Source organism: Bubalus bubalis, chromosome 20 (genome assembly GCF_019923935.1).
Source record: "Bubalus bubalis isolate 160015118507 breed Murrah chromosome 20, NDDB_SH_1, whole genome shotgun sequence".
In the NCBI taxonomy this organism is placed as follows: domain Eukaryota; kingdom Metazoa; phylum Chordata; class Mammalia; order Artiodactyla; family Bovidae; genus Bubalus; species Bubalus bubalis.
Window position 1 is genome coordinate 35,695,521 of NC_059176.1, and position 11,001 is coordinate 35,706,521.

Genomic DNA, 11,001 nt, shown 5'->3' on the forward strand with positions numbered 1-11,001 from the left:
GCTCTGGGCTTTCCCTCAGTCAAGGTGGGCTCCTTCTTCCTGGGAACGACCATGAGCTGCAGAGAGAGGGTGTGCACAGCCCAAGTGGAAACTTCACTCTGGGGTGTTGGGGAGAAATCCTGGGGTTCTGTTTAAGGGTCAGCAATCTTCCAAGTAAATCTTGTTTTAGGGGTTGATCCTGCAGCTTCCAGAAGGAGTGGCCGGGCAACTCACCAGCCTGGGTTCTGCAACACAGGAGGAGGAGCAGCAGCAGCGGGAGAGGAGGACGATGCATCTTCTCAGAGAGGCTGCCCAGGGCACGTGCTGCTTCTGTTTTCCAGTCTTGGGTTTTTAACTCCCAACAAGCGAGGGCAGGGCCAGGCTGGTAACCAGAGGAACTGACTGGTTACATACTCTTCTCTCAAACTGTGCCTGCTGTCTTTCTAATCAGAATTTCCCCTAGAGATGCCCTCTGTTTTATGTGAGGTGAAGCTGAGGCCTGAACTTCCAAGTTTTGGCCTCAGGGATGAGCTCTCCAGTGTGGTTCCTCATTGGTGTGGAGGTGGAGGGCTCATGTCCTTCCCAGGCAGGGCAGCTGATTAAGACCCATCAGAGACATGAGTCAGGGAGAATCTTTACACTGAGAATTCAGAAGCACATGTACGTTCAAGACAATGACCACAGTAGGAAATATATTTGCAAAAAGACCCAACACATATACCATAGATATGTGTGAGTACAAAGGCACAAACCTACAAACATACAAATGAATCCAAAGTTGCAGGAAACAATACTTATCCTTAATCACGTGCAATCCAGTCTAAGCTGCCACTCCTTTCCATCCCATTTTATTCCACTCCAGATTAAAATGCAAGCTACACCGCACTTCAAGCATGGTTATCTACAATTTGAAAAATGTTAATCTGCATCTCTCTCTCCCTGCTAACCAAAGGTTCATAGGCAGAAAAGAGTGATCAAAGAATATTAGGTAGGAGAAGAGATCATACTCTATGATTGGACTTTACATACATTATCATAAGAGCAAATGGGATTGGAATTAGGACTCTAAAGAGCTCATGAATATCAATTATTGTCACTCTCTTAGATGTATTATTACTTTTATAACTATCCTGTGAAGTAGGTAGAGTTATCTCTATTTTATGAATCTTGCTATCAAAGCTTATGCTTCATTTCATACGAAGGGTCCTTCTGCTGTACCATCAAAGGCAGAGAAATCTACTCCTGCTAATGGGAATGTAGATATAGAAGAATGGTTGTTCCAGGGATGCTGGGGTCCCTAATCTCACATGAGGAATCAAGCTCATTTGACTGAAATAGAATATACACAGATGTCAGGATCTGAGGTTTGCCTCTGTTTCCCCATCACAACCTTGGGAATTACCATTACCATTGCTTTACTAACATAGAATTTAGATTCAGACACATTAATGTGATTCAAATAACAAAACTTTTAACTATTATAACTGAGTTTTCAAGCACATCTGCTATGTTCCCCAGACTGCAGAGTTCTAAAAACCAAACCTATGTCTATTCCTGTGATGACTTGCTATACATTTTTAATCCCCAGCCTGGTAGGTCTCTTACGTAAAGTAAGGCATTATTTGGGATTCTGAAAATCGAGAGAGGAGTGTATCTGGGCAGAATCTGATGAAGCTGGAATCTAGAACTTGCAAATCCTTCTAATGCTCCTTTGCAGTAACAGTAGTCCATCCCCTCCAGTCTCAGAGGTTAGGCTTTTCTTGCCTGAAGGATCTGTAATGGATTCCCTGAGGTAGTTACTCTGCAGGTTGTTGATAGGTTGCTTAAGAGAAAAATAAATTAGTCAATCATTAGTGATCATGTTTAAGAAGAGTTTGAATGAACTCTGGGTTCTTTAGTGGGGACTAATGAATGGGAATATGGAGAAGGTCAATGAGGCTTGATCTGGAAGGTTCCATTCATGTTGGAGTTTTCCATGATGGTAAATCTTGCTTAGCAGTTACAAGGACGCAATGAATATCCCCTTTCCTGAAATCACTGGTTTTGTCTATATAATTCATTTTGCCACTTAGATGAATACCAGACACCTATGCCTGCTTCATGTCCAATGAGACAGAAGAGGATAAGGCATAGATAATTTGTTCCTTCTGTACTTTAGCGGAACCCATTTGTGGTTTTCTAATGTTTAGCTTCACTTGAATGTTTCCCTTTGCTCCTGACCTTCATTGTGTTATGCATGCAAGCTAAGTCGCTCCAGTCGTGGCCTTTTCTTTGCAACCTTATGGACTGCAGCCTGCCAGGCTCCTCTGTCCATGGGATTCTCCAGGCAAGAATACTGGAGTGGGTTGCCATGCCCTCCTCCAGTGGGTTGCCATGATCTTCCCGACCCAGGGTTTGAACCCACGTCTCTTACATCTAACCTACATTGGCAGGCGGGTTCTTTACCACTAGCGCCACCTGGGAAGCCCCGTTGTGTCATAGTCCTTTGTTATAGGACTCCTAGGCTCTCTCCCTTATGCCTAAGGATGTTTTCTTTCTTTCTCTCCTCTCTTTCTGTAGTTATGTACATATGTATGTATGTATGTATTAATGTGCTGGTGCTTGAAGGCAATGGTGAACTAAGTAGCTGGCAAAGCAAAAGGTTGAGCGGAGGTAGAACCCAGTGTCTCCATGGGAGAACTCCCTCTCGGGTGAATGATGGCAGAAGAATTTCTTGTTTCACTTTCTCACTTCCCTTGTAGGCTCACTGCACACCTGAGAATAGTTGGCTTTGTGTCAGTCCCTGCCCTGTCTCATCTCCTCTCATCAGCCTCCCTGTGTATCCAGTAGTCCTGTGAAACTGTCTCAAACCATCCCTTTCCCACGGGTTTGGGTAAAGTCCTTTAAGTCTGGCATGCTTCTCTAGGAAACCTTGCAATGCTGTCAGTCTACCAGCAACCAGCATCAGCCAGGGCAACAAAAGCGAGTTCTATGTACCTTCGAATCAAATCTATCCATGGGGATCTTCTCTTACCTGTTGGAGGAAGGCTGTATGGCATCAACTGTTGTTGTTGTTGTTGTTGTTTTTTCAATGTGCTCCCATGAAGCTTGTCGGATAATGGTTGCTTCCAGAAATGGAGTCAGGACGTTGCTCTGAGACAGCATGGCCAGAGTCTGAGGGCCTGCCTCCAAGGGTTTCTTTTATGCTCTCCAATCTGTTGTTTCAATTAATTAAGGGGATGCTACTCAGGACTCTTCCCTTAGCCCTCCAGGATGTGAATCAATGCTTCCTCAGATAATGATTCTTCCTTTTAGTTGCTCCTTATTCCTGCATTTCCTTATCTCTTACAACCAAGCAGAAAGAACCTTCTCTTCCCCCTGCATGCCATATATGTCTGATGTAATTTTGAACATTTGGCTGGTCTGTTGATACTGCCATGATGGAGGGATGTAAGCACCAAGATCTCTTGGGAAGGGTTGATTTTTCAGTGCTTATAAGAAGAATGTTATAAAAGGATGAGAGGAGTGGATCTCCTAAGACAAGTGTGCGTGCTTAGTCACTCAGTCATGTCCAGCTCTTTGCAACCCCATGGACTGTAGTCCACTGGGCTCCTCTGCCCATGGAATCCTCCAGGCAAGAATACTGGAGTGGGTTGCAATGACCTCCTACAGGGGATCTTCCCAACCCAGCGATCGAACCCAAGTCTCCTGCATTGCAGGCAGATTCTTTACCGTCTGAGCCACCAGGGAAGCTCAAGACAAGTGTCTCTGAGTTAAATGCAAAATGACATTGTCAAGGCTTGGGAAAGAATTACCTTTTTCTTACAGAACCCTTATTTATAGCATGCATTTGGGAACAAGATAGATTGAATTAAGAGCTTGGAATCAGACTGCATTGGGATCCTGGTAGGATCCCTTACCAACTTTGTATTTTGGGCAAATTTCTTCATCTTTCTTAGGCTCCCCCTTCCCAGTCATCTGTAAAATGGGCATAAGAATGATGAGAATTAAATAAGAGATGAGGGGTTAAAGCATCAGGTATAGTAAGTATTAAAGATACTTATTACTGTATTAGCATCATGAGCCCCAAAGATTGAGTACCCCGCCCAGCAGTTTGTGCACCTCTGCATTTTAATTGGTGCATTTAGACCAGTAGTATTCAAAATGAGTATTGGTATAATACCTACCATACTTGTTACCATTTTCTATTTGTTGCCTTTGCTCTTTGTTTCTAGCCTGTCTCTAACTCTTCTCTGCCTTTTCTATTTTTTTTTAACTTACATTTATTCCTCTAAGAATGGAAATTATTGCTGCATTTCTGAAATAAAGCAAAAAGGAATTCTCTTCCTGCTTCTGGAAGATGTGATGGCTCCCACCAGTTATAGGTGGGTGTCAAGTATGCCACCGACTTGTTCCAAATGTTTATAGTGTTGTTCAGACTGTGTCCGGTCAGACCCATGAAATCCTTTGATCACTGTATTATTTTAATATAGTCACCGTAACAAAATACTGCCAACTTAGTGGGTTAAAGAGGCTTCCCAGGTGGCGCTAATGGTAAAGAACTCACCTGCCGATACAGGAGACATAAGAGATGTGGGTTCAATCCCTGGGTCGGAAAGATCCCCTGGAGGAGGGCATGGCAACCCACTCCAGTATTCTTGCCTGGAGAATCCCAAGGAGCCTACCAGGCTCCTCTGTGGTCGCAAAAAGTTGAACACGACTGAAGTGACTTAGCATGCATGCACAGTGGGTTAAAACAGTACTCATTGTTTCTCTTACATTTCTGGAGGTCAGAAGTCTGAAATTACTTTCACTAGCCCCAAACCGAGGTGTTGGCAAGGCTGCACTCCCCCCAGAGGCTGATAACTTTTCCAACTTCTGTAGTGGCACAGCTCGCCTTCCTTGGCTCATAGTCCTTTTGTCTGTCTTCAAAGCCCACAGAGTAGTGACTTTGCATCTCCCTCTTTCTCTCTCTCTCTGCTGAGGTTGTCACATGGCCTTCTCTCATAGTAGAATTTCCCTCTGCCTGTCTCTTGTAAGGATGCATGTATTTAGGGCCCACCTGGATGACATGGGTAATCTCCCCATCTCAAGATTCTTATCGTAATCACATCTGCAAAGTTCCTGTGACCATATAAGGTGACACTCATAGGTTCAGAGGATCAGGAACTGGATATTCCTGGGTGCCATTATTCAGCCTAGCTCTTCCTCCTCCTCCTCCTTCTCCTGCTCCTCCCTCCTCCTCCTCTCACTTCTCCTCTTCCCACAAATCTTGTGCCTCAGACACTACAATTCAGGGCAGAGATGCACCGTAGCAGACTCCCCGTGACTCTTTCTGGAGATGGTCCCAGGCTTGGGCTGTTGATACCTTGCATCCTTACACCCACTTCTGCCCCATCCTCACCATCCCCCTCAATAATGGGTCTGGGGCCAGAGAAGTATCTGCCAAGTAAGAAGGAGGAAGATTTCCCAAGTGCGAGAACTCAGGATGCTGGGGAGGGCTGAGCCCTGGAAGTCCTCAGGATGGCTTTGTCAACCACAGCTGTCTCAACGAAGCAGGGCCATGCGAGTCCGAAAGAAAGTTCCCCTAGAATGCCAGGGTGAGTCTGGCCCCTGAACTACATCAGAGTCACCCCATTCAATTGTCATCTTCCTTCAGAAATGACACGGTGTCTCCAGGTCTTCCAAAAGAGAAATCTGAGTTAGGTCAAGTTCTCCAAAATTTCCTCCTCCAAGTAACCCTCAGTGGTCTGAATCCCATACCCACCAGCATCTGAGTTGGATGCCTGCACTCACACCCATACACATCTGAACAAGGGAAACGGAGCATGAACTCTAGCTAGCTCTCAGGAGCCTGCCATTAAAGGGCCCTCATGCAGGTTTCACCACATTCCCTAAAAGGCCTAGAAGACAGGCCCGGCCCCATGCAAGAAAGGGATGCTACTGCTGGCCCCAGACCAGGGACCCAGAGACTCCATTTTTCACATTGTCTGTCAGCCCACAGGTCTGGGCTTCCAGTTCTGCCACTGATCAATGTAGACATAAGAAATCCTGATAAACATATTTGATTATAAACTCTAACTCTATATGAAAAACAAACACATGTACACACCTTATTTGTTTGTTTTTGGCTGTCCTGGGTCTTTGTTGCTGCAGGGGGGTTTTTCCTCTAGTTGCAACAAGAGGAGTCTACTCTCTAGTCATAATGCACAGGCTTCTCATTGTGATGGCTTCTCTCGTTGCAGAGCACGGGCTCTAGAGGTGCGGGCTTCAGTAGTTGGGGTACATGGGCTCAGTTGCCGTGGCTCCTGGGCTAGAGCACTGGTTCAATAGTTGTGGCGCGAGGACTTAGTTGCTCTGCAGCATGCAAGATCTTCTTGAATCAGAGATCGAACCCATGTCCCCCGCAGGCAGATTTTTACCACTGAGCCACCAGGGAAGCACTTTCCAATTTTTTTAAAAAACGAAGAAATGTAACAGGTTCTCAAAAATAAAAGAACTTGCATGGAATGATAATAAACCATTTTTATGATTTTTGCCCTAACTCTCCTTTTATATTTGTATAATTAAGTAAGAGTTTTAAAACATGAAATACAAGGAGCAGAGGCTCTACGTGTGATGTTTGCTTGGGAGACCAGCACACACACTGAGTTGCAGCTCAGGCCCCATCCACTGTTGACCCCCAGATCCCAAGGATAGCACATCCACACATCCACAGGGCAGACCGCCTTTCCAAGGAGCTGGACACTGGAGATGTGGGGAGAGCGGTCAGCCTACTCTGACAGCCTGGCCCTCAGGAAGTGGTGGAGTCAGTGGACACTGCAGGGAGCTGGGCAGAGCCCACAGGATGACTCGGACCCCAAGGGGCTGACAGACACTGACTCCAGCTTCATCTTCTGGATCCTTCTTCTAAGCCAGTGAACTATCGGTTTGCAGAAACAGAAAGATCCATACCATGTTTTTCAAGTTTCAGGTAATCATCTTTAAGTGACATGCAGCTTACATTCTACTGTGGATTGGAATAAAAAGTAATGGCAAGAAGTAGAAACTGATGGAGAGCACTGCACATTGTTTAAGGATAAACCCTATTTCCTGAAACTTTTGATTCTCCTGCATAGGTATAAGTTGTGCTAGGTATTCATATACATGTAGTGCATGCACAGGGGCTTTTTGCAAAATGTGCATCATGGCCTTCAAAGTGCATGTGCTTCTGAATTCAAAGTGTAAAGATGCTCCCCCACCCATGTCTCTGATGGGCCTTAACCAGCTGCCCTGCCTGGGGAGGACATGAGCCCTCCACCTCCACACCAATGAGGAACCACACTGGAGAGCTCATCCCTGAGGCCAAAACTTGGAAGTTCAGGCCTCAGCTTCATCCAAACAAAACAGAAGGCATCTCTGGGGGAAATTCTGATTAGAAAGACAGCAGGCACAGTTTGAGAGAAGAGTACGTGACCAGTCAGTTTCTGCGGTTACCAGTCTGGCCCTGCCCTCGCTTGTTGGGAGTTAAAAACCCAAGACTGGAAAACAGAAGCAGCATGTGCCCTGGGCAGCCTCTCTGAGAAGATGCATCGTCCTCCTCTCCTGCTGCTGCTGCTCCTCCTCCTGTGTTGCAGAACCCAGGCTGGTAAGTTGCCCAGCCACTCTTTCTGGAAGCTGCAGGATCAACCCCTAAAACAAGATTTACTTGGAAGATTGCTGACCCTTAAACAGACACCAGGATTTCTCCCCAACACCCCAGAGTGAAGTTTCCACTTGGGCTGTGCACACCCTCTCTCTGCAGCCCATGGTCGTTCCCAGGAAGAAGGAGCCCACCTTGACTGAGGGAAAGCCCAGAGCAGGGGGTCCCAAGGGGTGGTCTTCTCTGTATGGAATGTGTGACACGGTGCTGAAAGTCCTGTGTTCCCTTCACCTTCTGGCCTTGTAACTTGGCTGATCTCTGAGCAACCTGGGATATGGAGATGGTGGAGACAGGAACCTGGAGAGCTGGTCATGCACAGGGACAGAGGAGGGTTGAGTGAGGGCAGGATGAGAGTGGGGGGAAACCTTAGGTGAGAGGGACTGCAAGGCGTCCGAGGCCAGCTTGGCTGCTGTGCCTGGAGCAAAGACAGCAGACACCAGAGCCACCCGAGAGGAAGAGGGCAGAACCCGGGGCGAGTGCGGATTCCAAAGACGCCTGTTCCAACTTGAAGCCAGCTGGTGCACCCTCTGTGTTCAGGCCCTGGGCTTCTGTGTTCCAGGGGAGATCATCGGGGGCACAGAGAGCAAACCACACTCCCGCCGCTACATGGCCTATCTGCAAATTGTCACCTGGCATGGTAATCTGGCGGCTTGTGGTGGTTTCCTGATAAGAAGGGACTTTGTGCTGACGGCTGCGCACTGTGCGGGAAGGTGAGACAATGGGTCTTGTTTATCTCCAAATGGGAGGGGAGCAACCAGGAACGGCTCCTCGGGGGCCTGAAGGGAGCTCCTAGGGCTGGGTCTCTTTAGGGAGAGACAATACTTGGCCTTAAGGAAATCATTCTCAGACTGGAACGGCTGTCCTGACCCTCAGTCACTGTGAGCTCAGCTCCCCTCAGAGGAAAGGGGACCTCATCCCAGTGCCCCTCTTCTAAAAGCAGCTCCCGCTCCCCAACCCCAACACAAGCGATGTGGACTCACTCTTCAGGGGCCCACCCAGTTCTTGGACCACTTCCTCCATGCCCTTTTCAAGAACACTGGCCTTTAGTTCCCAGGGTCCTGAACCCATCCTTTCCATGGGAGACAGAGAACAGGGTCCACCTGAGACCCCACCACTCCCCCCTTTCCTCGGACACCTCTGCCCTCAGAGAGGTGGCCCTCATTAGGGCACCTTGATTAGGAAGTACCTACCCTGTCCCCTGGGTCCTCCATGGCCCGCTCACTCCCTGGCGTCCCGAAGGCCCTGGAAATTATCTCTGTCCCTGGGAAAGCTCTTCCTTGAGTAAAGCCTGAGCCCCTCGCATACATGAGTAGCTCCAAAAAGGGAGGTGGGAAGAGATCGCTGACCCTAGGAGAGACTACATGCCCTTTCTCAGAGTGGGCGTATCTCAGCAGACACTCCACCATCAGCGTTTCACCTTGTCCTTCTTCTCCCTCACATAGGTCTGTAACAGTCATCCTCGGAGCCCATAACTTACAAAAGAAAGAAGACACATGGCAGAGGCTTGAAGTCATAAAACAGTTTCCTTACCCAAAATATGAGCGTGTTGGTCTCCACGACATCATGTTACTGAAGGTGCAGATTCTTCTTCCTCTTCCCCACTCCCTGTTCTCCAGAGCTTTCTTCCCCGCTCCCTGCTCTGTGTTCTCCAGGGCTTCCTTCCCCACTCCCTGTTCTGCAGGACTTCTCCTTCAGGTCCCATTACCCTCACACTTTCCCAACCTGCCCCTCACCAGCACCCCTCAGCTCAGCCTCTGCAACTGGCTCTCGTGTGGACCAGCTGCCCTGTCCCTCCCTGGTTGCCTCCACCCGTCCCCAAGCCCATTTCCATCACTGACAGCCCTCATTTCCTTCACAGTTGAAGGAGAAAGCCAACCTGACCCTGGCCGTGCGGACAATCCCCCTTCCATCCCATTTCACCTTCATCCATCCCGGGATAATGTGCTGGGTGGCCGGCTGGGGACAAACAGCTGTGAATGAACCAGCCTCCAGCATTCTGCAAGAGGTGAAGCTGAGAATCATGGAGCCCCAGGCCTGCAGTCACTTCTCTGCTTTTAACCACAATCTCCAGCTGTGTGTGGGCAATCCCCAGAGCACAAAATCTGCATTTAAGGTGATTCTCAGACTATGGTGTTCTCCACAAATCACTGACCAGGGTGCAGACACCTTTGGAAGGAGACGAAGTTCACAGTGTCAGCCAGCGACAAAGTGTGAGACCTCAGGTCTGAGGAGCTGGGACTGTCCCTCTGCAGATCCTCCTCCCTCGGCCCTGTGGGGTCTCTGACCAGGGTCTGCTCAGGGTCAGGGGGTGCCGCCCAGGGTCAGGGGGTGCCAGGAAGGAAAGGGAACAGCATCAGAGACATATCACCTTATGAGGAGCCAGTGTTCCTGAGCCTGATGGCAGGTCCGACCAGCTCAGAGCTGGGACCACAGGGAGGAGGCGATGGTTTTCCTGGCTCACCTTCTCTCTCTCCCTTTCCTTCTCTGTCCCACAGGGAGACTCGGGGGGCCCTCTTCTGTGTGCTGGGGTGGCCCAGGGCATTGTCTCCTATGGACTGCCCAATGCAAAGCCCCCGGCCGTCTTCACCCGGATCTCCCCTTACCGGCCCTGGATCGATGAGGTCCTGAAAGAGAATTAACCTGGAACCTGGGCCAGCCTGAGGGGAAACCAGAGCAGGACTCCGGCAGGTTCTCTGTGCCACTCACCCTGGATCTGCCTCTGGTTTTCCTCTTAAAGCCCCGTCACATCCCTAATCCTCGGGAAGGCCCCTTCAGGTCACAGAATTCCCAATAAATCTCAGTGAACACCCGGCTTCCAGACCTGAGTGTGTGTGTCCTCTCTCTTCTCCCGGCATCAGGCATTCCAGAAGCCTTGAAAGGGGGGAGTGTGTGGTGTGTGTGTGAGACAGAGAGGATACAGTGAAGAACAATAGGGAGAGAAAGAAGAGAAAGGGGTTCCCTGGAATGGCAGGACCCCTACGTCCACCTTCAAGAAAAAGTACAGCAGATCCTTCCCTGCCTTCATCATCAACTCTGAGTTATCTTTAGGGCTCTTCAGAATCACTACAAACACGCTGAGTTGCAGGGTGTTTAGAGCATCCCTGGCCTCTCCCCATTAGGTGCCAGTATCAACATCACCTTCTCCTCCAAGTTCTGAACCAAGGATGTCTCCAGGCTTTTCTAGGAGATGCCCTGGTGGCAGCTGCGGGGGCGGGGTGGGGAGGAGGGCAGGTTGTGAGGAGCTGGGCAGGAATCAGCCTCAGTTGAGAAGCTCAGGTTTAGATGCATCTGATTCACACTGGGCCCTCCTCACTGTCCATCTCGATAAGAGAAGATCTACCATCTGTGCAGCTTTGATGTGC

The 11,001-nt window shown here is 48.8% G+C and overlaps 1 protein-coding gene across 1 annotated transcript; it reads left to right on the forward strand.

The window, feature by feature from the left end:
• The first annotated feature begins 7,489 nt into the window (after nucleotides 1-7,489).
• Nucleotides 7,490-10,596, forward strand: LOC112577709 (mast cell protease 2). Its single transcript, XM_025271160.2, has 5 exons — nucleotides 7,490-7,585; nucleotides 8,199-8,349; nucleotides 9,082-9,214; nucleotides 9,498-9,752; nucleotides 10,135-10,596. Exons 1-5 carry the CDS (start codon nucleotides 7,525-7,527, stop codon nucleotides 10,276-10,278), a joined length of 744 nt encoding a protein of 247 aa, XP_025126945.1. The 5' UTR covers nucleotides 7,490-7,524; the 3' UTR covers nucleotides 10,279-10,596.
• Nucleotides 10,597-11,001: the final 405 nt, after the last annotated feature.